This window comes from Pelodiscus sinensis, chromosome 7 (assembly GCF_049634645.1).
Source record: "Pelodiscus sinensis isolate JC-2024 chromosome 7, ASM4963464v1, whole genome shotgun sequence".
Taxonomy (NCBI): domain Eukaryota; kingdom Metazoa; phylum Chordata; order Testudines; family Trionychidae; genus Pelodiscus; species Pelodiscus sinensis.
In genome coordinates, this window is record NC_134717.1 from 1,179,408 (window position 1) to 1,207,234 (window position 27,827).

General features: G+C 64.0%; 1 protein-coding gene across 1 annotated transcript; it reads left to right on the top strand.

Moving 5' to 3' along the window:
- Positions 1-319: 319 nt before the first annotated feature.
- On the top strand, positions 320-27,707 carry LOC142830135 (protein lifeguard 3-like). Its single transcript, XM_075933014.1, has 12 exons — positions 320-475; positions 20,613-20,882; positions 22,425-22,519; positions 22,956-23,020; positions 23,526-23,579; positions 24,039-24,089; positions 24,578-24,617; positions 25,180-25,217; positions 25,728-25,815; positions 26,288-26,383; positions 27,224-27,277; positions 27,404-27,707. The coding sequence occupies exons 2-12, from the start codon at positions 20,651-20,653 to the stop codon at positions 27,545-27,547; spliced, it is 957 nt and encodes a 318-aa protein (XP_075789129.1). The 5' UTR covers positions 320-475; positions 20,613-20,650; the 3' UTR covers positions 27,548-27,707.
- The last annotated feature ends 120 nt before the right edge of the window (positions 27,708-27,827 follow it).

The following is a 27,827-nucleotide window of genomic DNA, read 5'->3' on the forward strand; positions in this document are numbered from 1 at the left end:
CAAAGCCTGGCCGGGGGGCTGGGGAAATGTGGGGCCCATGCAGCCAGGGCTGGGTAGGTTATTCACTCCCAGGAAGCCTTTCCCGGATGCCCTTCTCTGGAGCCCGGCTTCACTCCTTGGCGGTGCCCAGGGGACCCCAGCTGCCCTGCTCTGCCAGCCTGGCCGGGGGCTGGATCAACGCACGGTGGGGTGCAGGGAGCCACGGAACCCCACTGCAAGGACCCCCCTGGATGGGAGGGGAACCGCTCCCAGCCCTTCTGCCCGGGGGACGGTGCCCGGACGCCCCCTGCTGGCTGCGCTGTGCGCCCACCCGTGCGCCCTGAGCGCAGCGCATCACCAAGCCATTTGGGGAGGAGCCGGCCGCCGGGGTCCTCCCTTCTCGGGCTGCTCCCGGAGCAGCTGAGCTCGGGGGCGGAGACCAGCTGACAAACAAGTCGCCGCTGGGAGGACGGAGGCGAGAGGCCCAGAGCCCCAGGTAAGGAGCCGACCCGTCCCAGCGGCCGGGAAGTTCCCTGGCACCGTGCGCGGGGCAGGGCTGAACCCGGGGGACGCGTGGGGAGGCAGGGCGCAGCTGCGAGATGGGGCCCACCCACAGCCCGGACTGGCGCTGCTGCTCCGTGCCCGTATCCCGGCTCTCCCCCGGCGCCCCCAGCTCTCCCCTGGCGGGGGCCCCGGCGTCGAAGCCCCCTGGATCAGAGCCGTGGCTCCGCGGGGCATGGGAGGAGCAGGCACGTGGGAACGGCCGGGCTGCCTGGCACGGAGCTGGCCTGCCCCAGCGCCCAGGCGTCCCTGCCCCGGTAGTGTAACCTGTCAGGGAGGGTCCCCACGGGGGCTGCTGTTGGTGGCCAGGGGCTGGGTGTGATATTGACTTGGGTGGGGAGGAGTAAGAGGCCTGCGAGAAGGGGGGCGGGGCGTTCTGGTCTGGAGGGAGCCACTTCTCTCCCCACGACAGAGGTTGGCACATCTGCATGGGGAAGGAGCCAGGCCAACGCTCCCGGTGCTCATGTGGCTGTTCCCAGCCTCCCTTCCCGGGCTGTTCCCCCTCCCTCGGGCCAGCTGTGAGCGCTCCCCTCCTCCAAGGCAGGCCCAGGGCTCCCCTTGCCCCCCACGCCCAGCACAGGCATTAGGAGTGGCCTAGTCGTAGGCACCTATCTTCGGCCTCTGGCATTTCCTGGCTCCTTTCTCCTGCCCGTGCACCAGCGTAAACACACCGAGCGCAAGGGCGTCGCTCCCGTGGCGGCGAGCCGGGTAGCTCGCAGGCAGCCCCTTGCTGTGTTTGGCTCCGTGGCAGGCCCCCGACGCCGCCAGCCTTGCTGAATGGCTGGAGCAGGCCCACCGAAGAGGTGACTCACTCCTTCCGTGTTTTCGTTTTGCTAGCCTGGGTGTGTAACCGCTCCAGGGGCCCAGAGCTGCAATTTTTAGCTGCTTCCAATTTACCCCTCCATCCAGGGAGGCTTCTGCGCCGTCAAACCAGACAGTCGGGGATAATCAATAAGAATGAACACTTCTACGCACAGGAATTGGTTAGACAGCGTGCCGGTGACGGGACACTTGCAGCAGCCAGTTCCGCGCTGCTTTTATGTCCCGACCCCCATCGGTCTTGTCCATTGTAAGGCAGTGTTCCCTCTAATCCTTTCCTTCCATGTGCTCATTTTTCCCCACATGCGTGCAGAATAAATTTTATGTGTCCCAACGCATGTGCGAATGTGCACCACCACTTGAAAAAAACACAACGAACTACCGGCACTTTGTTAATCAGCTGGGCACCCTGTTTACAGAGAACTCTATTGTGAGGGAGGGGTACTAACCGTCTCGAGGTGACGCGCCCCCGCTAGCTCTGACAGAGCTGGAGATAGGAGCGTGACTGTGACCAGCCGTGTGAGCTACCTACACCAAGCAGGATCCCATCTGAAACCCTGCACCTGTACCTGGGCAGACAGCCCCTCCCATCGTGGCTACGCAGGCTGGCTTTAGTGCGCAAGCCTCCACGGAGCCAGCGTGGGTATGTCTGTGTGAGTGGGAAATTACACCCCCAGCTCCAGTGTAGACAGATGCCTCGGGTCTGCCCAGCTCCTCAGATCTCCTGAGCTCAGCTGGGTCTGCAACAGCCGGCCGGCTTTTATACTCACCTACCTGAGCCCCCGCTGATCAGTCTTAGCTCGGAGATTGAGGGAGGGTGCTTCTCCCCTTAAAGGGCCGGCCACCCTATGCCCACTTCGCCGGGGGGAGGTTAAAAAACCTGGGCCCGTTTGGCTTAGGAAAGAGGCGACTAAGGGGAGAGATGGCGGCAGTCTGTACAACCGCACCGGGTGTGGAGAAAGTGACTAGGGGAAGGTCATTCCCCTCTTCGTGTACCGCAAGGACCAGGGTCCCCTCATGGAAATGAATGGACAACAGGTTTTAAACAAATACTAAGAAGCATTTTACGCCACGTGCAGTCAACCTGTGGAACTCCTTGCTAGGGGACGGTGTGGAGGCCCAAACTATAACTAGGTTAGGAAAAGCACGAGAGACATTCCTGGAGGACAGGCCCATTAGTGGCTATGGGAGATGGTGGTCAGGGATGTTAACCCCCCGTTCTGCATATCCCTATGCCTCTGAGTACCGGAAGCTGGAATTACAAGGCAGGGCTCACTGGATGATTCCCTGTTATGTTCATTCCCTCTGGGGCACCTGGCACCGGTCGCTGTCGGAAGCCAGGATCCTGGGTTTGATGGACCTTTGGCCTGACCTAGTCTGGCTGTTTGTATGTTCTTACGTTAATAGAAATAGCCACTTCTCTGTCCCGTCTTGCCATGGTTTAAAAGCGCTTCACAGCTAGTCAGTGGGAGAGTTTATTAGAGAGACGAGGCAGTGGGCAAGGTTCCCTCTAATCTTTTCCACCCACGTGCAGATTTTTCCCATCCACGTGCGGAATAAAATTATTTGCACCAAGATATGTGCGAATGTGCACCACCAGCAGAAACAAAAAATCCAAGTGTGGGCGCTCTGTGCCTAGCTGATTAGCAATCAGAATTTCTCCTAAGCGCCCAGTTTACAGGCAATACTGGCGGTGGGGCGGTTAGACCACCTTCTGTTACACGATACCAGCTATGCTTTCCCCCACCTCGTGTCTCTAAGATCCTGCGACCAAGAGGCCACCAGTACCACGACAGGCAGCTGGGGAGAGTCCAGTCTATTAATAGTTATGATTCATTTGAACTCCAGGGGCGGGTTGGCTGTGTGACGCCAGGCAGCACACGGAGCGGCCGGGTGACTCCTGGAAAATATTCTAATGCCTAATACACAGAGGGTGTGGGCTCCCGGGGGTGTGTGCCAAATAGGAGGGGTGAGAAGAATGATCCAGGCCTGGAAATACTTGGGCGTGGCGAGCGATTGAAAAGCCCGGGGCTGTTGCTTAGGAAAGGAGAACCCCGATCCGACAGAAGCAGAGAAGGCAGCTGGGGGGGGCGCCGTTGGCCCCTGTCTCGTAACGCAAGAACCAGGGAGATGTGATGAAATTAAAAAGCGGCAAATTGGAAACCAATAGAAGGCAGTGCTTTAAACCGTGGCATGGGATTAGCCGGTGGAACTTTCTGCCACTGGAAGTTGTTACGGCCAAGAGCTTTGGAAGCTTTGAAAAGGAATGGGAGCTGTATCCGGACACACAAGCTCTCCAGTTATAATAATTAATGCCAGCGTAGAGTGTGGCGGGGTATTAAACTTCCTGCCTCAGGGCTCGAGCTGACCTGTCACCGCTGGAGATCCGGATGGGCCTAACGTGCTGCCGCTGGGTCTTGTGCCTCCTGGGCCGCATTGTTACCAGCCATTGAGTCAGAACCAGGGCTCCCTGTCAGCTGGGCGCTTGTGCGGCTGCGCAGGAGAAATTCTGATGCCGTCCAGCTGGTTAGCAGAGTGCCTACCGCTAGGTGTGTGTTTCTAGTGGTGCACGTTCACACCGCCTGTGGTGCACGCAACAATTTTATTCCGCACATGGGTGGAAAAAGTCCAGAGGTGGATGGGGAAGATTAGCGGGAACCTTGGTCAGAGCCCGGGGTGAGCTGGACCTAAGCTCTGACCCGGTCTGGCTGTTCCTAAGTTACTCCTGAGCACGAGTGTTGTCAGGCAGGGCCCTGGCTTTAGGCTGCGGGGAACGTGAGCCAGCGAAACGCGCGGATTGAAGCAGACCCCTGCTGCTGGCTCCTGCTGCTGGGCAACTCGCGTTGCTGTTGGCAGCAGTGCAAAGTCCAGAGGGCCGGGGCGCTGCCTAAGAGCGGCTCTGCGCAGGCCGGGCAGGGTCGGGCCCGGTGCTGCCGGGCGTTGGGACTGGGCCGGGACGCTCGCCCACGTGGCGGGAGGGGCAGGGAGCGGGCCGGGCGCTGCCTGGGAGGAGCGGCAGGCGGATGGCGGGAGAGCAGAGGCGCCGTGGCCGTGGGCGGGTGCCCGGGTGGCGCTGCATGGAGAGATGCCCGCTGAGGATCGGGCCCCTGCCTTGCGTGGAGCTGGTGGTTCCCAGGGTCGGCTCTGAATGGAGCTGCCAGACTCGAGGCCCCCAGAATTAATCTGGCGAGGCCCCTTTAATCAATCAATCAATGAATTAATTAAACCGCCCTCGGGTTGGGATCAGGATCGTCGCCCCCCCTCCCCCTTGCCAGGACAGGGAAACTGAGGCAGGGAGGTGAGGGGCTCCTTCAGACGCGTGGGGGGAAGGGCGAGTGCCCGGAGGGAGGGCTGGCAGGGGCAGGATGCCCTGGCACTGGGGCGTGACTGTGCTGACCACACTCGGAGAGCTGCCTTTTGGGGGGCACGGGTAGGTCTTGCGCTTGGGAGCTGGTGCCCCTCCTTCCCGTGGCTGGTCTTTCCCCACCATCCCCAGGCAGAGGGGCCGTGGGCCGTGCTGGCCACCTGTGCCCGCCTTGCTCCCTGGCTGCTGTTTACACTTCCCCTCCCCCTCTCCCTGATTTCTGCCCGGCCCCGCCTGACTGCCCCCGGACAGGTCCTTTGATGCCCCCCCCCATTTCCTTCCGGCATCACCGCAGCCTTGCCCGGGCCCTGGAACCCGCCGCCGTGGCCCCACGTGCTGGCTCATGGCCTGGCCGGGCCGGGTGCCCGCTCTGGGCAGACTCTCCTGGCTGCTGTGGGGCTTGGAGCAGAGCCCGGGAGAGCCGCTAGCTGGCAGGTGCAGCGACCCCGGGGCGGAACGCTGGAGCCTCGCGGCAGGACTCTCAGGAATGCCTGGGCATCGGCCGTTGCGTTGGTATCCCCGTGGCCGGCCTCCCCCTGCCTGCCCCTGGGTAGGGCCGGGCCTGGGTTGCTGGCCTCACCCACCAGCGCCCGGCGCACGTTGTCCCGGGGCAGGGTTAACCCTGGCCCAATCTGCTGTGGGGTAGGAAGCCGTGGGGGGCCGCGGATGCCCCACACCTGTGCCCAGTGGCTGGGGAGCAGCTTTGCACCTCGCTGTGCCCGGGTGCCGATCTGCCCGTGTCGGGTCCGCGCGGAACCACGCTGGGGTTTTGGCTTGTATGTTTCAGGGCGGCTGGGCCCCTGTCCCCATCCCTGCCACTCCCGGAGCATCAGGTTCAGGGCCGTGCCGTGCCCGGTGGCTCGGTGTCATGGCCGGTTCCCTGTACGTGTCGCTCTGGTTGGGGAGCCTGCCGTGCTGGGGGGCAGCGTGTCCCCCGCCTGACTCAGCAGCAGCTGGGTAAGCGCCCCACCCCCCCGTCCCAGGAGCTGCATGCCTGGGAATTACCCCCCTTTAGGGACACGAGCTCTGCCTGCAGGGCCCATTCAGCCCTTGGCCTGCAGCAGCCAGGTGGGGCCAACAGGGCCAGGACGCTTTGTGGTGGGCACACCCGGCAGCTGAGCCCCCCCCCCCAACTCCTGCCACGCAGGGGCACCCAGCTCGGCCTGAGTCCACCCAGAGGCCGTCAGCGGGAGCTGCAGCTGCTCCCAAATCCAGAGCCTCCAAGGCGTCTCGGTACCTGGTCTCAGCAGGAGTCTGCTGCCTCCGGGGGTCCAGGCTGGGCCTCCGTGGGAGGGGGAAGCTGGCTCGGAGGGGAGCAGGCCGTGGCCGGGATCAGCCCCTCTCTGGCTAGATCAGACCAAGCAGGTAGGAGCTCAGCGTAGACCGAGTGCAGATGAAGCCTCGGGTGCCCCCCCGGGAACGCTCTCCCTGGGATGCAACTCCCAGGTCCCAGCTCCTGAGCGCGGGGTGTTTCCCGCCCGGCGGGTTCTCTCCCGCCCGCCCGTCCTGCCGGATCAGAGGGGTCACAGGATCAGAGAATCACAGAGCACTGGAACGGGAAGGGACCTCGCGAGGTCAAGTCCAGTCCCCGGCCCTCCCGGCAGCACCCAGCACCGTCTAGATTATCCCAGACAGGCGTGTGTCCAGCCTGCTCTGAAATATCCCCAGGGATGGAGACTCCACAACCCCCTGACACAATGTATCCCAGTGTTTCACCACCCGGACAGGCAGGAAGTTTTCCCTAATGTCCAACCTCAACCTCCCTTGCTGCAGTTTAAGCCCCTTGCTCGTTCTATCCCCAGAGGCCAAGGGGAACAATTTTCCTCCCTCCTCTCTGTGACACCGTTTTAGGTACTTGAAAGCTGCTCTCCTGTCCCCGCTCAGTCTGCTCTTTTCCAAACTCAACAAGCCCAATTCCTTCCGCCTTCCCTCCTAGCTCACGCTCTCCAGACTTTTCATCATTGGTGTTGCTCTTCTCTGGACCTTTTCCTGTTTCTCCACATTTTTCCTGAAACGCGCTGCCCAGAACTGGACACAAGACTCCAGCTGAGGCCTGACCAGCCCAGAGCAGAGCAGAAGAACGACTCCTCGTGTCTGGCTCACCACACGCCTGTGAATGCAGCCCAGAGTCGTGTTTGCTTAAGAACATAGAACGGCCAGACGGGGTCAGACCAAAGGCCCATGCAGCCCAGTCTCCTGTCTGACGACAGTGGCCAATACCAGATGCCCCAGAGGGAGTGAACAGAACAGGGAATCAGTACGTGATCCCTCTTCTGTTGCCCACTCCCAGACAAACAGAGGCCAGGGACACCCTCCCTACCCATCCTGGCTAACCCCCGTGAATCTATCTAGCTCTTTTTTGAACCCTAAGTCCTAGTCTTCACACCATCCCCTGGCGAGGAGTTCCACAGGTTGACTGTGTGAAGAAAAACTTCCTTTGGTTTGTTTGAAACCTGCTGCCCATTAATTTCATTGGGTGCCCTGCCCTGTAGTTCTTATATTGCTTTTTTTGCAACAGTCTCTCGCTGTTGACTCCTATTTAGATTGTGGTTCATTGGGGACCCCCTTGTTTCCACCTTGGGGAGCCCCCCGTTTCTCCACATGGCCTTGGGATGGGGTGTAACTATTAACCTGTTGGGTGCTGGCATCTTCCCCACCACCGGCTGGATGGCAGTGGGTGCAAATCCGCTGCAAAGCAACCTGGCAGCTTTGCCAAGGAAATTAACGGGCACCCCGGCAGGGCAAGGCCCAGCTGGGACTGGGTGCGGAGATCTGCCTGCCCCTCAGTTCCCCATGCGCCTAGGGGACAGGTGTCCCAGGGTTTAGTGGCAGGCAGGGCTGCTCCAGTTCGACCTTGTGTCCTCAGCACTGCGCAGTGACTCTGGGGACCCTGGAGCTGCTGAGTCCTCTCGCTGGCTTGCGCCAGAGCTCCAGGCCGGCCCAGGAGGGAAATCCTGAGCCTGGAGCAGGGAAGGGGTGGCACAGGGAGCAGTGACAGGGCTGCGGGCGTGGAGGGCGGCACCCCTGAGGTGTGGGGAGCCCACTCATGGGACACGCCGCGTTGTGGGGCGCAGAAGCTGGCAGAGCCAGCCAGAGCTGCCGTGAGCGTGTTGGTGGTTGGTGCAGAGCTGCTGATCTGGGCTGTCCCCTGAGCCTGCTGCCTGGTGCTTAGCTGGTGGCCCCAGGCTGGGCCGGAAGCTGCTTTGCAGACACAGCAGAGACGCAGGAGAGCGGGCCTGGTGCTTAGGCCTGCAGCTCTCCCCAGCCTGTAGGGTTTCACCCTGTCTCGGGCTCCCCAGGGCCCTGCCATACCCAGCTGTGTCTCTTTTTTGAACCCTGTTAAAGTCCTGGTCTTCATAACATCCTCTGGCAAGGAGTTCCGCAGGTTAACTATGTGTTGTGTGAAGCAATACTTCCTCTTCCGGGCAGGCACAGGCTGGGGATACCAGAGACCCCGGGGAGAACAGCAACATCTGCCAGGGCACGTGGTGGCAGAGGAGCCCGGAGGATCCTCGAGCAGAGAGGCTGGCAGGAGAATGAGAGGGGGACAGAGAGCGCAAGGGAGCAGGGCAGAGGAGCGTGCGGTGGCCTGAGGGGTGTCAGGAGCGCGGCCAGAAACCAGCTGTCTGGTGGCTCCCAAGGGGCTGTGGCCAGGCCGGGTGGGGGAAGAGTCCAGGAGGCGGGAGGCTGGGGAGATGATCAGGCAAAACTGAGCTGGAAGAGGAGGAGGTGGGGGAATCTGTCTCTACCAGCCCCCCACTGATTGCTGCCTGGGGGTGCTGGGGGCCGGGAATGGCGCTCACCAGGAGTGCGTCTTGTGGCGCATGAGCCGGGAGAGGGGGCGGGGAGGGACCGGGAGGCGCGTTCGGAGCTGCCTTTCCTGGAAGCCTCTCTCAGCGAGCCGAGCCAGGACTAGAAGTGCCCGGGCAAGGGAGGGGCCCGAGCCTGCGCCCCAGGCCGGCTGCCAGGGGCCTGGAGGGAGGTGTGGCTGGAATCATCCAATCGTGGTGCACGGGGAGCTGGGAAGGGTTCCTCGGGGTGCCAGGCCTGCGGGGACGGCCCCCCTGGCACCAGATCAGCCGGGCTGGGCTGGTTACGCCCCAGCTTGGCAACCTGGACGCAGCGTCAGGCCCTGCTGCCGTGGTTCTCCAGCTGCCCCGCCCAGCCGCCGGCCCGGGGGGACCCCCCCATGAGCAACCCAGGGCAGGGAGGCAAAGCGCCCCCTTGGGCCAGCCCGGGAGGGGGAGGGCAGATGCCTCTCTTCCTCCCGCCCGGCAGGAGGCTGGGTCCCCAGGGGCAGGCTGCCGGGCAGGCTCTCGGTGGCAGAAAGTGACGTGAATAGGGAGGGAGCTTTGACCCGAAAAACGGAGCCCCCCAGGGAGACGTTTCAGGTTGGCGGGAGGCGGAGCCGCGGACGGGCGCTCAGCCTGGGATACCTACGTGCCGAGGTGCCCCTCGCCCACTGAGCCCGGCTCATCTGCAGCCGCCCCCCTGCTCCGCCAGGCTCAGCCCTGCCGGTTAACCAGCCCCCGGCCTTCCCGGGTCTGTGTCACAAGCTGGCTCCTTGCCAGCGATTGCAGCTGGTTCTCTTGCTCTGATCAGCGCCCCCTCCCCATGCTGTGGGGCCGGCGTCTTCCCCTTTCAGCTCTGCAGTCGTTCTGCCTGCCAGGGCCTTACCGCCTGGGTCTTGCGTTGGCCCTGGGAAGAGCAAGGCCAGACCAGGGCGTGTGATGTAATTGGGGCGGAAGCTGCGCCGCTTAGTGGCTACATCTGAGCAGGTCTCAGGTCCGGGGACGGGTCCCGCCTCTGCTACCGGCTCCCACCCCGCACGTTGCTTTGTTCAGACGCCCTGTACACCCCCCTGGCCGGGGGCGCCCGTCCTGCCCCCGGGAGCTGGCTCTTCCCCACCCTGGTTGCGTTCGCCGCGCCCTGGTCCCGTGGTCCGCTGTAGACACAGTGGGACCGCATCTCCCACGCAGCCCCACCCAGCTCGGCCAGACCTCCGGCGCCTCGGGGCCAGGCCTTCGCTCACGGGGTGGAACTCCCCTGGGACCCGGCCCCAGAGGGCAGACTAAGGGCGAGAGGTGGGGCCTGCCCCCCGTGGGTGGCCTGCGCCTGACCCTGCGGAGGGGGAAGTTGAGGGGCAGGCAGCCAGGCTGGGAGATGCGCCCTGTTGTGTGTTCGTTCCTGCAGGATGGGCTGATCCTGCCCGTTCTGAGCGGTCCCGGGGGCCCCTCGCTTCCTGCAGCTCCTGCCCTGTGACCGACGCTCCTTCCTCCCGGACTGGGCAGCGATCCATGGACCCACTGCTGACCCCCTTGGTCTGCCTGGCGCTCCGCCCCTTGGTTATCCCAGCGCCGGGCTGCAAAGCCACGGTGCCACGTGCTGATGGCATGAGGGCGGCAGCCTAGGGCGGGTCACCCCCGCCCTCCAGCTTCTCCAGACGCCAGGATTTCCAGGTCACCCGCTGGGCAGTTTATTTTTGGCGGCAGTCGGACGCTGCCGAGGGCAGGCGGACAGGGCAGCTCCCACCAACGCCCTGACCCCGCGGGAGACGCTCTCCACCTCGGGGCCGGGCGGCTCGGGATCTGAAAGCCTTTCCAGGCTGGCGCTTGGTTCCCGTCCGGATCCTCCTCCGAGAGAGACCCACCCAGCCCCGCTTGCAGCCCGGCCCTGGCAGGGTTGAGCCGCGCACAGAGCCGGCCGAGTGATTCCCACCCGCAAGAAAAGTGAAACTGACCAGCCCGGCCGTGGATCTGCTCTGCCGGGCCCTGGAGTCCTGCGGCGTGAAGTGAGCGTCCGTGGTGCCGTGTGCCGGGGCAAACGTGCAACGAGCACGCTCAGAAGAGCTCTGCCTAGGGAATAGCGAGGTACCGACGTGGCCCGTTCGCTGCCACGTCGGGGCCCCTCTCGCACCCCCTGGCAGCGTCTCCCTGCAGATGGAGGAGCCACGGGAGAGAACCACGGGCTGCACCCCAGGCCTCTCGGGGAACAGCTGCAGCAGGGCGCGGCTTGCCCTGGCAGAACCAGGACGCCTGCACCTGGGTGCTCCCAGAAGGGCGTGTCCCGCGTTGGCGTCTCCTAGGTCAGAGAGTCACAGAGCACTAGAACTGGATGGGGCCTCGAGAGGGCATCAGGTCCCGTCCCCTCCCCTCACAGCAGGACCAAGCACCATCTGGACCATCCCTGCCAGTGTCTGTCCAACCTGCTCTGAAATATCCCCAGGGATGGAGACTCCACAACCTCCCTGGGCAACTTATTCCAGTTTCACCCCCTGACAGGCAGGGAGATTTTCCTACTGTCCAACCTGAACCTCCCCTGCTGCCGTTTCAGCCCCTTGCTGCTTGTGCTAGCACAGGGGGCTCCAGCCTTTTGAAGCAGGAGATCGCGTTTTGAATGTCAGTGCAATCCAGGATCTACCTCACACCCAAGTCCCCTGGCCCCGCCTCCTTCGTGCCCCCTCTCCTAGGCCCCGCCCCTGCTCACTCCGTCCTCCCTCCGCCAGACCCCCTCCCTTTCACCAGGCAGGGGCAGCGGGTTGGGGCGCAGGCTCAGGTCTTGGGTTAAGGGATCTGGAGTGCAGGAGGGGCTCTGAGCTGAGCCTGGGGCAGGCTGTTGGGGTGCCGGGGGGTTCTAGGTGCAGGCTCTGGGAAGGTGTTGGGATGCCGGGGTGCTCAGGGCTGGGGCAGGCTGTTGGGGTGCCGGGGGGGTTCTAGGTGCAGGCTCTGGGAAGGTGTTGGGATGCAGGGGTGCTCAGGGCTGGGGCAGGCTGTTGGGGTGCCGGGGGGTTCTAGGTGCAGGCTCTGGGAAGGTGTTGGGATGCAGGGGTGCTCAGGGCTGGGGCAGGCTGTTGGGGTGCCGGGGGGTTCTAGGTGCAGGCTCTGGGAAGGTGTTGGGATGCAGGGGTGCTCAGGGCTGGGGCAGGCTGTTGGGGTGCCGGGGGGTTCTAGGTGCAGGCTCTGGGAAGGTGTTGGGATGCAGGGGTGCTCAGGGCTGGGGCAGGCTGTTGGGGTGCCGGGGGGTTCTAGGTGCAGGCTCTGGGAAGGGGTTGGGATGCAGGGGTGCTCAGGGCTGGGGCAGGCTGTTGGGGTTCCAGAGGGGGTTCTAGGTGCAGGCTCTGGGAAGGGGTTGGGATGCAGGGGTGCTCAGGGCTGGGGCAGGCTGTTGGGGTGCCGGGGGGGGGGGGTTCTAGGTGCAGGCTCTGGGAAGGTGTTGGGATGCAGGGGTGCTCAGGGCTGGGGCAGGCTGTTGGGGTGCCGGGGGGTTCTAGGTGCAGGCTCTGGGAAGGGGTTGGGATGCAGGGGTGCTCAGGGCTGGGGCAGGCTGTTGGGGTGCCGGGGGGGGGGTTCTAGGTGCAGGCTCTGGGAAGGTGTTGGGATGCAGGGGTGCTCAGGGCTGGGGCAGGCTGTTGGGGTGCCGGAGGGAGTTCTAGGTGCAGGCTCTGGGAAGGTGTTGGGATGCAGGGGTGCTCAGGGCTGGGGCAGGCTGTTGGGGTGTCGGGGGGGTTCTAGGTGCAGGCTCTGGGAAGGTGTTGGGATGCAGGGGTGCTCAGGGCTGGGGCAGGCTGTTGGGGTGCCGGAGGGGTTCTAGGTGCAGGCTCTGGGAAGGTGTTGGGATGCAGGGGTGCTCAGGGCTGGGGCAGGCTGTTGGGGTACCGGAGGGGGTTCTAGGTGCAGGCTCTGGGAAGGTGTTGGGATGCAGGGGTGCTCAGGGCTGGGGCAGGCTGTTGGGGTGCCGGGGGGGTTCTAGGTGTAGGCTCTGGGAAGGTGTTGGGATGCAGGGGTGCTCAGGGCTGGGGCAGGCTATTGGGGTGCCGGGGGGTTCTAGGTGCAGGCTCTGGGAAGGTGTTGGGATGCAAGGGTGCTCAGGGCTGGGGCAGGCTGTTGGGGTGCGGGGGGTTCTAGGTGCAGGCTCTGGGAAGGTGTTGGGATGCAGGGGTGCTCAGGGCTGGGGCAGGCTGTTGGGGTGCCGGGGGGGTTCTAGGTGCAGGCTCTGGAAGGGTGTTGGGATGCAGGGGTGCTCAGGGCTGGGGCAGGCTATTAGGGTGCGGGGGGTTCTAGGTGCAGGCTCTGGGAAGGTGTTGGGATGCAGGGGTGCTCAGGGCTGGGGCAGGCTGTTGGGGTGCCGGGGGGGTTCTAGGTGCAGGCTCTGGGAAGGTGTTGGGATGCAGGGGTGCTCAGGGCTGGGGCAAGCTGTTGGGGTGCCGGGGGGGTTCTAGGTGCAGGCTCTGGAAGGGTGTTGGGATGCAGGGGTGCTCAGGGCTGGGGCAGGCTATTAGGGTGCGGGGGGTTCTAGGTGCAGGCTCTGGGAAGGTGTTGGGATGCAGGGGTGCTCAGGGCTGGGGCAGGCTGTTGGGGTGCCGGGGGGGTTCTAGGTGCAGGCTCTGGGAAGGTGTTGGGATGCAGGGGTGCTCAGGGCTGGGGCAGGCTGTTGGGGTGCTGGAGGGGTTCTAGGTGCAGGCTCTGGGAAGGTGTTGGGATGCAGGGGTGCTCAGGGCTGGGGCAGGCTGTTGGGGTGCCGGGGGGGTTCTAGGTGTAGGCTCTGGGAAGGTGTTGGGATGCAGGGGTGCTCAGGGCTGGGGCAGGCTATTGGGGTGCGGGGGGTTCTAGGTGCAGGCTCTGGGAAGGTGTTGGGATGCAGGGGTGCTCAGGGCTGGGGCAGGCTATTGGGGTGCAGGGGCTTCTAGGTGCAGGCTCTGGGAAGGTGTTGGGATGCAAGGGTGCTCAGGGCTGGGGCAGGCTGTTGGGGTGCGGGGGGTTCTAGGTGCAGGCTCTGGAAGGGTGTTAGGATGCAGGGGTGCTCAGGGCTGGGGCAGGCTGTTAGGGTGCGGGGGGTTCTAGGTGCAGGCTCTGGGAAGGTGTTGGGATGCAGGGGTGCTCAGGGCTGGGGCAGGCTGTTGGGGTGCCGGGGGGGTTCTAGGTGCAGGCTCTGGGAAGGTGTTGGGATGCAGGGGTGCTCAGGGCTGGGGCAGGCTGTTGGGGTGCCGGGGGGTTCTAGGTGCAGGCTCTGGGAAGGTGTTGGGATGCAGGGGTGCTCAGGGCTGGGGCAGGCTGTTGGGGTGCCGGGGGGGTTCTAGGTGCAGGCTCTGGGAAGGTGTTGGGATGCAGGGGTGCTCAGGGCTGGGGCAGGCTGTTGGGGTGCCGGGGGGTTCTAGGTGCAGGCTCTGGGAAGGTGTTGGGATGCAGGGGTGCTCAGGGCTGGGGCAGGCTGTTGGGGTGCCGGGGGGTTCTAGGTGCAGGCTCTGGGAAGGGGTTGGGATGCAGGGGTGCTCAGGGCTGGGGCAGGCTGTTGGGGTGCCGGGGGGGGGTTCTAGGTGCAGGCTCTGGGAAGGTGTTGGGATGCAGGGGTGCTCAGGGCTGGGGCAGGCTGTTGGGGTGCCGGAGGGAGTTCTAGGTGCAGGCTCTGGGAAGGTGTTGGGATGCAGGGGTGCTCAGGGCTGGGGCAGGCTGTTGGGGTGCCGGGGGGGTTCTAGGTGCAGGCTCTGGGAAGGTGTTGGGATGCAGGGGTGCTCAGGGCTGGGGCAGGCTGTTGGGGTGCCGGAGGGGTTCTAGGTGCAGGCTCTGGGAAGGTGTTGGGATGCAGGGGTGCTCAGGGCTGGGGCAGGCTGTTGGGGTACCGGAGGGGGTTCTAGGTGCAGGCTCTGGGAAGGTGTTGGGATGCAGGGGTGCTCAGGGCTGGGGCAGGCTGTTGGGGTGCCGGGGGGGTTCTAGGTGTAGGCTCTGGGAAAGTGTTGGGATGCAGGGGTGCTCAGGGCTGGGGCAGGCTGTTGGGGTGCCGGGGGGGTTCTAGGTGCAGGCTCTGGGAAGGTGTTGGGATGCAGGGGTGCTCAGGGCTGGGGCAGGCTGTTGGGGTGCCGGGGGGGTTCTAGGTGCAGGCTCTGGAAGGGTGTTGGGATGCAGGGGTGCTCAGGGCTGGGGCAGGCTGTTGGGGTGCCGGGGGGTTCTAGGTGCAGGCTCTGGGAAGGTGTTGGGATGCAGGGGTGCTCAGGGCTGGGGCAGGCTGTTGGGGTTCCAGAGGGGGTTCTAGGTGCAGGCTCTGGGAAGGTGTTGGGATGCAGGGGTGCTCAGGGCTGGGGCAGGCTGTTGGGGTGCCGGGGGGGTTCTAGGTGTAGGCTCTGGGAAGGTGTTGGGATGCAGGGGTGCTCAGGGCTGGGGCAGGCTGTTGGGGTGCCGGGGGGGTTCTAGGTGCAGGCTCTGGGAAGGTGTTGGGATGCAGGGCTGGGGCAGGGATTTGGGGTGCAGGAGGGGGTTCATGACTGGGGTAGGAGTTCGGGATGTGGGCTCCAGCTGAGCCCTGTCTACCTCAGGTGGCTCCGGGGTGGTGGTGCAGGGGGGCTAAGGCAGGGTCACCCCTGCTCTGGCCCTGCACTGCTCCCTAAAGCAGCCAGCAAACTCCCCCCCAAGTCCTGCTGTGGGCGGGAGGATACAGGGCAGGAGAGGGGGCAGCCTGACATCCCCACCCCCCTCCCTGCCCTGCACAGCAACCAGAAGGCTCCAGGGCGGGGTGGGGGGGGCCGCAGCCCCAAGGCAAAGGGCAGGAGAGGTGCAGCAGCTGGGGGAGGGGCAGCTGCCGTCCCGGCACTTCAGAGCCTCTTGGCCAAACCAGTCAGGGTCAGATGCCACAGACTCCACGATCCACCGGTAGATCCGGCTGGACCGGCTGGTGACCACTGGCCTCGCATCAGAGGCCCAGGAGAACATCTGTCTCCCTCCCCCTTGTGACACCCTTTTAGGTCCCGGAAAACTGCTCTCCTGGCCCCTCCCAGCCTGCTCCTTTCCCAACGGAGCAAGCCCAGTTCCTCCAGCCTTCCCGCTTGGGGCCCTGGGAAGGAGCGGGCCCCCGACAGCCTGCCAGCCCTTGTGGGGGTCCCTCTGGCTGCTTGGTGCCCCTGTCACAGCATCCCCTGGCGAGGAGTTCCACAGGTTGACTGTGCGCTGCGTGAAGAAAAACTTCCTTTGGTTTGTTTGAAACCTGCTGCCCATTCATTTCATTGGGTGCCCTGCCCCCTAGTTCTTACATTGCTGTCAGGGACCATCGCACCAGCCTCTGCAGCCGCAAGATGTCCAGCAGCTTGACACCCCCGTCCCGCCCTCTAACCCAGCCTCTGCCGCGGGAGCCCAGGAGGGCCGGATCAGATTGTGTTGGCTCACACCCTGCCGGGGCAGTCAGCTCCCCCGGTCCCTGTGTCAAAGGCAGCTCCTCTGAGCCGTGATGATTCACGGGGCGTAACAACAGCCCAGCCGGGTGCGTCAATCAGCATGTCCCTCTGGCAGCCCGAATCCACGCTGCAGCCTGTGTCATAGACCCGATACTGCACAGGGCAAAGGGGGATTCTCCGTTGCTGCTGTTGGAAAGACTTCGGCTTCTCTAGCTGCAAGGGCCTTGTCCTGGCCCTGCTGCTGCTGGGAATTTCCGAGCGAGTCCTGGGGGAATTTGGAGCCCTAATAAAATTGCCGACTTCCCCCAGGACTGCGGAGTGGATGTTCTTAGCTGGTCCTGAATTGGCTCCGGTATTTCCCTGTCTCTGTGTGCCTCACGGCAGAGGCTCAGGAGTGAGTCTCAAGCATTAACCCCACCCGCAAGGCTGGGAGGAATCTATTATCCTCCACGCGCTAGAGGGGGAAACTGAGGCACGGCTGCGTGAGGTCAGGCTGCGTGTCTGTCGCTGAGCTGTGCTTAGAACCACCGGCAGCGTGGACACAAGGTCTCTTGCTCTACCCACTAGGCTGACCTGCCTCCGGGAGCCGCCCAGGGAACCCCCGGCCCAGGCTGGAGTCCCGGTGTTTTAACCGCAACCTCGTCTCCCCGGTTCCTACCAGAGTTCTAATCTGAGCACATCGGACAGAAACACTGGCCGGGGGAATGCGAGAGGCCCATGACCTTTGGGGAGGGGTGTCCTTAATTTCTGTAGCAATGAAAAGCTGAGACTTCCGTGGACTGTATGAAAAGGAAACTGCACCCCAGCCCCCCGCCCAAGCGCCTTCCTTCTGGAGATGACGGCGAGGAGAATCCCGAGAGCTGGCACAGCAAAATCTCCAAGCGCTTTGCAATGGATCATCCTCCCCCCTGCACAGATGGGGAAACTGAGGCAGGCGACTGGGGGTTGCAGGTCCCCCCCAGCAGGCCAGTGACCGAGCATGGAATAGAACCCGGGGCTTTGGTGGAGGATCCAAACAAGGCTTTGTAAGAAGCAGGTCCTATTTAAAAATCAAGCCGCTCTCCTGCAGCTCTGGATGCCTAAGATGTTTACAGATGTTAAATACATGGGGTGCCCCCCCCAGGCCTAATGCCTGCTGCTCCTGGATGGGTTCGTCAAGACATGGCGTCCTCATCCCCACGCCGGCTGAGTCAGGCGCGGGAGTGGCTGAGTTGCTGGGCTCGAGCTGGTGTAAACGGGATGTCAGGGGGCTCAGGATCAGGCCCTGGCCCCGAGGATGCGCTCAGAGCCGACGGACGAGTCGGCGTTTAGGCGTGTCCCCTGCTCCGGCAGCTGGGGGTGTGCCGCGCTGCAGTGGGGAGACGCCCCACACGCAGAGGAAGGAGCCGCCGGATTAATGCCACGCCTGCCCTGCGCCGGGTCGACTGAAAGGACGCTGCCGGGAACAGCGAACCTGGCACGCCTGTGAGAGCAAGACAGGACACGCGGCGTACGTGGTAGTGTAGACAAGTCCCTGCTGCGTCAGATTCCTGCGTGTCCCCTCTTGCTCTTTGCCTCCTCCGGCTGGCAGGAGCTAAGTCACGCCCAGCCGGAGCTGGGCCGAGAACCCTGCTCTTTTGCTTGGAACCCTTCCCCTCCGCCGCTTGAGCTAAAGGACAGTGCCCTGCGCCGGCGTGAGCCGCTGATCCCGTGTCCCCTCCCCTCTGCTGTCACTAGTGTGCCCCGTGGTCATGCAGCTCACAGCTTGTCCGTTCCGCATGCGGGCTGCGCTCCCTTGCGTCTCCATCCCCTGCTCTGCCTCCAGCCAGGCTGTACCCCGGGAGTGTCGGCTCCTGCCTGTCCGCTCCGTGCGCCCCATTTCCTCACCATAGCCTCGTGAGCAAGACACGAGGAGTTGTTCTTCCGCTCTACTCTGCGCTGATCAGGCCTCAGTTGGAGGATTGTGCCCAATTCTGGGCACCGCATCTCAGGAAAGAGGAGGAGAAATTGGAGAGGGTGCAGAGAAGAGCAACAAGAATGATGAAGAGTCTAGAGAACACGAGCTAGGAGGGAAAGCGGAAAGAATTGGGCTTGTTTAGTTTGGAAAAGAGAAGACTCAGAGGGGACAGGAGAGCAGCTGCCCTGTACCTAAAAGTATGTTACAACGAGGAGGGAGAAAAATTGTTCCCCTTGGCCTCTGAGGACAGGACAAGAAGCAAGGGGCTTAAACTGCAGCAAGCGAGGTTTAGGTTGGACAAAACTTCCTACCTGTCAGGGGGGTTAAACACTGGAATAAATTGCCCAGGGAGGTTGTGGAATCCCCATCTCTGGAGATATTGAAGATCAGGTTGGACACACACCTGTCGGGGATGGTCTATGGTACATGGCCCTGGCAGGAGGGCAGGGGGCTGGACTTGATGCCCTCTTGAGGTCGCTGCCAGTTCTAGTTCTATTAGTCAATGATTAGCCTGGGCTCCTTCTCTTCTCTGGGGCAGGGATCACGCCAGTTTCTTGCCTCTGGGCTGCTCCCAGCTCCTCTGAAGACAGCTGGAGTTTTGCAATTGACGTGGAGGCTGGATTTTCACCCCTGGCCACGAATGCATCTGGGATCCCTGCCCTGCATTACTTCACTCACTGATGCCCTCGCTCCTTGTAGGTGCCAGTGGGCGCTGGGTGGGCTCTGGCTGCATTGGCACGAGAGCACAGCAGGGGAGTAGCATCCCCCCCCAGCTCTGGGTGGCTTGGGGTAAGGAGCAGAGGGAGTGTCTGTGTGCTGTGCCCTGGGACGCTGCCTGCAAACAGCCCTTGTGTCAGATCAAGGAGCGCTGTTGGACAGCTGATGCGGGCAGAGCCGCCGGCTGGATCATCCCAACCCCCGACAGCACAGAAGGGGGCGTGTCCCCCAGCCCCTCGTTGGTACTAAGTGCTCCCTGGAGGATCCAACGTCCATTTGTCCAATGAGAATTTGTGTCCCTGGGAGCCGAGGTTGCTGTGGGGGTGTCCGATGCCCGGACTGTTGTGGGGTGGAATCTGAGTCCCGCTTTCCATCCAGGTTCCACGTACAGAGGGTTCCACGTACAAAGAGTAACAATAACGGTTCCACATACAGAGGGATCCACGTACAAAGGGTAACGATAACGGTTCCACGTACAGAAGGATCCACGTACAAAGGGTAACGATAACGGTTCCACGTACAGAGGGATCCACGTACAAACGGTAACGATAACGGTTCCACGTACAGAGGGTTCCACGTACAAAGGGTAACGATAACGGTTCCACGTACAGAGGGATCCACGTACAAAGGGTAACGATAACGGTTCCGCGTACAGAGGGATCCACGTACAAAGGGTAACGATAACGGTTCTGCGTACAGAGGGTTCCACGTACAGAGGGTAACGATAACGGTTCCACGTGCAGAGGGTTCCACGTACAGAGGGTAACGATAACGGTTCCACGTACAGAGGGTTCCACGTACAGAGGGTAACGATAATGGTTCCACGTACAGACGGTAACGATAACGGTTCCACGTATAGAGGATTCCACATACAAACGGTAACGATAACGGTTCCACGTACAGAGGGTTCCACGTACAGAGGGTTCCACGTACAGAGGGTAACGATAACGGTTCCGCGTACAGAGGGTTCCACGTACAGAGGGTAACGATAATGGTTCCACGTACAGAGGGTTCCACGTACAAAGGGTAACGATAATGGTTCCGCGTACAGAGGGTTCCACGTACAAAGGGTAACGATAACGGTTCTGCGTACAGAGGGTTCCACGTACAAAGGGTAACGATAACGGTTCCGCGTACAGAGGGTTCCACGTACAGAGGGTAACGATAACGGTTCCGCGTACAGAGGGTTCCACGTACAAAGGGTAACGATAACGGTTCCACGTACAGAGGGTTCCACGTACAGAGGGTAACGATAACGGTTCCACATACAGAGGGTTCCACGTACAAAGGGTAACGATAACGGTTCCACGTACAGAGGGTTCCACGTACAAAGGGTAACGATAACGGTTCCGCGTACAGAGGGTTCCACGTACAAAGGGTAACGATAGCGAAAAGGTGTTATCGTGTTACAGTCCTGGGCTGCAAGGGGTGCCGATATCTCTCCACACCCGTGTATCGGGGCTGCAGCCCCTTGCTGGCTTGACTTGCCCCTCTCCGTGGAGTGACCCCTCCCTTCTGACCCGAAGAGCGATGAAACGTACGCAGAGCCGTTGCGTGAGCTCTGGGCCGGTGGAACGCCCCTTCCTGCGGTAGAATGAGTCCCCCGCTGCCCGGCAGGGCTGAAATGTTCCAGCCTGGATTCTAGCCTAGGGCACTGCCCCGCCCTGCTCTTGTATGAACTCTGGCCTGACTTCCGGGCTTTTAATGACAGCTGGAGTGTCGAAAGTGCCGCCTCCGTTTCCGGGTTCCTGTGTCTGGCCGTGCTGAGGCGGGTTTAGGGCTCCGGGCGCCATGAAGCCAGTGGTTGGGAGTTGGGGCCGTTCGGACCGGGGGATGTGAGTTGGCTCCCCCACGCTTGGCCCACGGGCCGTGATGTCCTAAAATGGCTGCCCCAGCCCGGCGGGCAGAGAGCCCTTGGTTTGACGGGTGGGGCGAGCGAGTCGCTCCCTGGGCGGCGAGGAAGGAGGTGACCGCTGGCGTTTTCAACCCGCCCAACCCGGCATTGAAGACTCTTTGGCGAAGAGTCCGCGAGTGGCGCAGGGACCCTAATGGCCGATTTCTCCTCCCACTGTCCGCAGGTGCTTGCGAGAGCCAGTCGGAGCCTGTTGGGGGCGCCATGTCGTACCCCAGTGCTCCCCCTCCCTACGATGACAAGAACCCCCACTACCCCCCGCAGCCCGGAGCCTACCCCGGCGGCTACCCACAGCCCGGAGCCTACCCTGGCGGCTACCCGCAGCCTGCACCCTATGCCGGGGGCTACCCACAGCCAGGAGGATATGGACACGCAGGGGGCTATCCCCACCCTGCTGGCCCAGTGCCCCCCATGCCGACGATCCCAATGCATTTAGGTAAGCTGAGCATTCACTAGAGGGTGTTTCTTATGGGGGCGCTGCGCAGAAACCCCCTGAGCCCAGAGGGCTGCACACAGGAAACCCAGGGCCATCAGCCTGCTGAAACAGACGAGGGTCCGCCCTGGTTCTGGTAGTGGGGCAGGTGGCCCCAGGGAGCGGGGCAAAGAGCGTCACAAGGGGCTGGATTCTGCTCCCAGGGGAGTGGGCCAGATGGGCCAGCAGCGTGGCGGAGCCCGAAAATTTCCCTGGGCCCCGGGGACGGGGGGGACACGGGGGCTCCGATCTGTCCCTCCCCCAGACTGGGGAGTGAGCAGCCAGCGGGGAAGAGGCTGCATCGTCCAGTCCCCAGACAACCCCTGGTGCCAAAGCGGGGCTGAGCCTGGCACCAGCCGGGCCTGACAGCCCATCGCCGTGGGATCTGGGCCCCTCCACCTGCAGAGCCGGCGAGAGCCCGGGGCAGCGCCTGCAACCGCGGGGAATTGGGGAAACGCCCCCACGCTGCTGGGGGACAGTCCAGAGGACGGTGGCCTCTGTGTGGAGAGCTATCTGTCCCAGCTCCCGCCCGAGGCTCGGTCCCACCGAGCTGTGCCTTGCTGGGGACAGCTGGGACTGGCCGGCAGGAGGTGGCCTCTGATGGGGGAGGGGAGGGTGCAGCGGGTTTGCGGGGCTTTTCCCAGTGAAAGCAGTCATGTCCTGCTTACCCCCTAGATATTAACAGCCCCAGGCCGGAATGCCCATGCCCAGCAGCCAGTGCTCACCAAGGTTCCCTCTAAACTGTTCCGTCCATGTGCAGAATAAAATTGTTCTGTGCACCGAGGTCTGTGTGAATGTGCACCACCTGCAGAAACCAAAAACCCTAGCGGTGGATGCTCTTCTGATCAGCTGGGCGGCATCAGAATTTCTCCTGAGCGGCTGTTCCCCACACCCAGTAAGACGTGGACTTTTCCTGCTGGCAAGGCAGGATCGGGTCCATCTGGGAACTTCCTTTGGGCCTTAGTTTCTATAGTGAAACTTGAGTCCTGCTTGGCTCTACCCTCACCCGTCCTTGTACTGAAGTGTTACCGACCAGCCCTCACCTACTGCAACAGACTCACCTCACCAGTCCCGTACCCCGAGCGAGCGGCGTTCTACCGCCGGCGGAGACAGAGAACAGGAAAGCAGGGCGGCTGGTCCCAAAGCAGGAGAGGGAAGAGGGTTTGGCAGCTGCCTTCAGTCTGGTTCTAGGCCTCCCAATACGGCTCCAGAAGACGGCCGTGTGCTTACGGCGCCCTCGGCCTCGGCCTCGCCCTGCCGGGTCCCAGCCCCGTGTCTCCCGCCTGGGCCCAGCCCTCTCGGCCACGGCGTCAGCGGGACCCCGGCTGGAGCCGGGGGGCTGTCAAGGCGGATGTCCCGTGGGGCAGCCCTCGGCTGGGGAGGGACTGGATGCTTGCACGTGGCAGCCCCTGGACATGAGCCCCATCAGCTGGGCCCAGGAGAGGTGACGCCCCCCCCAGCTGTGCCAGTGTTCGGGTGCTAACCTCCCGTCGTGTGTCCCCCCAGGGGACGGCTATGGCAGTGGTGACTCAGGGGAGGAGAACGGGCTGAGAGCCGGCACCTGGGACGACAAGGGAGTGCGACACGCCTTCATCCGCAAGGTAAGGCCCCAGGGGGCCGGGCTGCAGAGTGGGGGGGCCTAGTGGGGGAGGGGTGCCCCCGACTCCAGCCCTGGGGCATTGACTGCGGCCGAGGGAGCGCCTGGAACCTGGGTGCAGTACACGGCTGGGGGGGCCAGCGGCGTCATGCTCCCATGGCCATCGCCCCCCCACCCCCGTGGTCTCCAGGCAAGTAAGACACCGGGAGCTCCCGCCTCAGTGGCAGCCCCCAGTGGGGTCCCTGGCAGGGGTAGCTCCCCCGTGCCCCACCTGGTCCCTGGCAGGGGCTGGGGCTGCGTCCAGCAGCAGTGAGATCCAGCGGCTCCCTCCCAGCTGGCGCGGGGCAGCGGGGGGCGATGGCGCCTGGGGGCGGCCGCGTCTCTCCGGGGGCAGGGCCGGTGCCCGCGGGTGACCCCGTCCGTCTGTCTGTCTCCTCCAGGTCTACACCATCATCTCTGTGCAGCTGCTGGTGACCGTGGGCATCATCGCCGTGTTCACCTTCGTGTGAGTCCCGCTGCCCCGCGCCCGGCCCTGGCTGCCGCCCCGCGGCTGCTCCCTGCTCCGCCGGGCCAGGAGCTGGGACCCCCGGGGCTCTTCCGTCTGCCCCCGGCCCTGCCCCCGCTGAGGGGAGGGGCCTGAGCCAGGCCGGGGGCTGGAGGAGCCGGGTGCCGTCTCACAAGGGGGGCCCACCCCAGGGCTGCTGCCAGCTGGGCAGGGTGCAGCCCTGTGGGGTGAGACGGGGGGACGCTGCCCTGCACTGGCAGGAGGCTGGAGGGATCCTGGCGGGTCTGTCGGGGAGACGGGCCCAAGGTGGGGCAGGGTTAAAGGTCTGTCCTTCCTCCCCACTGGGCACCCCACGGCTGACTCGGGGCGACGGGGAACGGGGAGAATCTCGCTCCCCCTCCCTAGGTCAGGCCCCGCGCTGCGCCCACGGGGGGTGGAGGCGCCAGGGGCGGAGATGGAGCCGCGCGAACCCAGGGGCCGATCTCACGCTCTTCCCTCTTTGCAGCACCCCCGTCCGGACCTTTGTGCAGAGGAACGTAGCCGTGTACTACGCCTCTTAGTAAGTGTCTCTGCCCATGGGGAACCCTGCCCGCCCCAGGCCACCCGCCCTCTTGGCAGGGCCCTGTGCTGCCAGGTGAGGCCTGGTGGAGTCACGGCCGCCCGGTCGGGGGCTCCCTGTTGGTGCCGCGTGTCAGAGGCAGCGGGTGCGGCGGCCATGTCCCTGTATTGGGTAAAGTAAGGAAGGTTAGAATGTAGGGAGGGAGCGCGGTGTAGTGGTTAGAGCATGAGACTCTTGGGGTGGTCTGCTCATCTCCTGACCTCAGAGGTGCCGTAGCCAAGCTCTGTGCCTCAGTTTCCCCTCCGTGCAATGAAAGTCAGGCTTCCCTGTTGCCGAGGCCCAGTGTGAAACAACGAACGAACCTCGGCCCTTCTGCTGCCTGGCACGCGGCTCCGACCACCCTGGCTGTGGGGGGGAGCTGAGCGGGAGGGGTCCAATGTCTGTCTCCTCTCTCCCCAGCGCTGTGTTCCTGGTCACCTACCTGGTGCTGGCCTGCTGCCAGGGCCCCAGGTGAGTGTCCGTCCCAGCCAAGTAGGCATGGCTTTGGGCACTGGGGACGGGGGTGTGATCGAGAAAGGGGGGAGAGGTCAATATTCCCTCAAATTGTCCCCACCCACATGTGGAATAAATGTTGTTCTCTGCACCAAGCCGTGCGGCTGTGCACCACCACTAGACACGCTGCCAGCTGTGGGCACTCTGCTAATTGGCTGGTGGCACGAGCGCTCAGCCTACAGGGGATGCTGGTCAAGGCCAGACCGGGCTCTGGCTCCGGGCCAAGGGCCGGCGCCATGGGGCTGTGCCCCGGGGTCTGTTTCCGTCCATCTGGGGCTGCCTGCCCTGACTCGGGGGTCGGTTTTCATGGGGACCTCTCTCTCCCCCTCCCCCCCCGCCCTGCAGTCTCATCCAGGCCAAAATGCAGCACCCTCACGCTGAGCCCCCCCGCCTGCAGCCCTGGCTCCGGCCCCCACCCCTCACCTCTGTGTTTGCTCCCTCCCCAGGAGACGCTTCCCCTGGAATATCATCCTGCTGAGCATCTTTGTAAGTGGGGCTGTGGGCTGGGGGGATGGCCCCTGCAGTGGGAGGGGCCTTGTGAGGGGGCCTGCCCCTGCGGTGGGAGGGGCCTTGTGGGGGGGCCCGTCCCTGTGGTGGGAGGGGCCTTGTGGGGGGGCCCGCCCCTGCGGTGGGAGGAGCCTTGTGGGGGGCCCGCCCCTGCGGTGGGAAGGGCCTTGTGGGGGGCCCCGCCCCTGCGGTGGGAAGGGCCTTGTGGGGAGCCCGCCCCTGCGGTGGGAAGGGCCTTGTGGGGGGCCCGCCCCTGCGGTGGGAAGGGCCTTGTGAGGGGGCCCGTCCCTGCGGTGGGAGGGGCCTTGTGGGGGGGCCCGTCCCTGCGGTGGGAGGGGCCTTGTGGGGGGGCCCGCCCCTGCGGTGGGAGGGGCCTTGTGGGGGGCCCGCCCCTGCGGTGGGAAGGGCCTTGTGGGGAGTGGGGGGATGGACTGAGGAGGTTTGGATTGGGCCCGGGGACAGGAGGGGGTAGAAATGGGGCGTCCGTGTGTCTATGCCTGGCTCTGTAGCTAACCCCACCCTTTCCTTCCCTTTGCCACAGACGCTGGCCATGGCCTTCATGACGGGCACCATCGCCAGGTACCAGCTGGGAAACCCGCTCTGAGCCCGGCCCCGAGTTCGTGCCGGGGGGGGGGGGGCTGGAAAGAACGTGGTCCCCAGGTCTCGCGCCTCCCCGTCTGGGCCTGGTGACGCCTGTCCCCGGCTGCACAGAGGACACGAGGTGTCCGGTGTCCATTGTGGGCCCCACACGCTGGCCCTGCCACGTCCGGGCGCTCACCCTGCGGGGGCTGAGGGCACGGACAGAGAGTAAAGTAACACGCTCCCCTAATTTCTGCTCCGTGTGGTCCTGGAGTCTGGGCTCGGACGGCGCCTCCTGGGGGCGAGGGACAGAACTGCAGGCTGCCTGGGACGGCTTTTCCACAGGGCCCGTGGGGATAGTACTGGAGATCCCGCCCACGTGCCGCCCAGGAGCCCGTGGGCTGGCGCTGCCGGGGAGCGAGCCGCGGGTCTGAGCTCCCGTTACACGGGGAGGGGACACAGGAAATAATCAAATGGCTTTGAAACGCCCCCCCCCCCCCTTTTTCACAGCATGTACAGCACCAACGCTGTCCTCATCACCATGGTGATCACCGCCATAGTGGCCATCGCTGTCACCGTCTTCTGCTTCCAGACCAAGGTGAGGCTCAGGGGCGCCCGGGGCAGCGGGGACGGGGGTCGGGGACTTCCCCTCCTGAGGGCCCCCGCGGCGTGGGGCTGGGCACCGGGCCGACGCCACATCGCCCAGCGTAGGGTGCTGGGGGGCAGAGAACCCCTGGCCCTGGGGGCCGCGCTGCCTGCGCCCAGCTCTGGGGCCAGACTCCAACGGGGATCTCGTGCAGCGGCCCAGAGAGCCTGCAGGGCGGCTGCTTCCCAGGGGGGCTCCCCGCTGGCCACGTCCCAGCTGGGCAGCACCGTGCCCTGCAGGCCTGACCCGGGCAACCTCCGTCCCTGCCCCCTCTACCCCCCGGGCGGAAGAGCCAGTGCGGCCCATCCCAGCAGCCCTGGGGAGCAGCCAGCCCCAGCCTCTGGCGCCTCCTGCTGGGGAAGCCCAGTGCTGCAGGATGCTGCTCCTCGTGTCCCCCCCTCACGTGTCACCGTCCCGCCGGCAGGTGGATTTCACGTCGTGCACCGGGCTCTTCTGTGTGCTGGGCATTGTCGTCATGGTGACAGGGATAATCACCGCCATCGTCCTCTCCTTCAAATACGTGAGTAGTGGCTGGGGCGGCCGGTTCCGGGACAGGCTGGGACGTGACCCCGGTGCTGCCCTCTGCTGGCCCCATCGATAGCTGCAGTTGCCAGCAGGCTTGCCTGAGTCTGCTGAGAGTCTGGGGCAATAGCCCTGCCGGATGGGTGACCTCCCCATCTACATGAGGCGGTGTTAACTCTGAAACCTAATAATGGCACATTGCAATGTTGCAGCAGGGTGATTTCATCTGTGGTTGTTTCAGTGGCTGCGTTCCCCTGGCCTGGGAAGTGGGCAGGTGAACGAAGCTACCAGAGCTTTGTGTCCCAAACCGGCCTCACGTCCGTGTCTTGCACACACACGGAGCCCTGTCCCCAAGCCGCACCGGCCAGGGATATTGGCGCGTTTTGTTGACAGGGAAAATTGCCGGAGAGACGTGGTCCCGTGGGATCACCGTTGAACGAATGTCCTTTGCCACCTGCCAAACGGCACCAAGGGGGCAGGATTAGGCCTGGTTGCTGGGATAGGAGGCAACCCCAGACGCAGCGGAGTGAGGTGCGGATGACTCAGTAGGAGGCGCTCTCCTGTGTGCTGTGCTCCTGGGCGCTGCACCCTTCCAAGAGCCCCCACGCCCTGTGGCCTGGCGCTCCTTTAAAGCGCAGCCACAGCCCATCTCTTCAAAGCTGGGGTGCGAGCCAGCGGGGGTCGTGCTCCTTCCCAGAGGTGGCTGCATTTCAGCGCCAGGGGCAGCCATTCCTGACGGACGCACCCTGGCATCCGAGTCATTTTTCTCCCGCCCTAGGCGTGCGGGTGGCATGGCTGGGCAAACGCGGCCGCCCTCTGAGCACCCCTCTCCTTGCAGATCGCCTGGCTCCACATGCTGTACGCGGCCATCGGGGCGATTGTCTTCACCCTGGTGAGTAGCCCTGCCCGCCCTCTGAGCTGGGAGTCCCCCGTGTTCCCCGGGGAGGCTGGGCTCCGGCACATGAGCTGATGGTCTCTAGCAGCCGGGCTGACCCCCTGCCCTCTCTGCTCTCCCCAGTTCCTGGCCTACAACACCCAGCTAGTGCTCGGCAACAGGAAGAATGCGATCAGCCCCGAGGAGTACGTCTACGGCGCCATGGAGATCTACATGAACATCGTCCAGATCTTCACCTTCCTGCTGCAGATCGTGGGCCGGAGCTAGAGCCTCAGGGCGGGGAGCGCGCTGGGAACACCTTGCCTCCTTCCTTCCCTGCTCCGCTGGGGAGCCGGCCTGGCTGCTCACAGAGGGGCACGCCTGCCCTGCCGAGTAACGAGGCTTTGCGCAGGAACGGAGCCAGCGCCCACCCATTCCCGCCCGCCCCGTTAACTGCTCTGCTGCCCTCTGTGCTCCTCCTGCCTGTCGTCTCTCTGCCCCCAGGGGCGGGCCCAGGCGCTGAGTTCTGCCCCGGCGCGTCCTCGTTTGCTGTTCGTGGCCCTGCTCC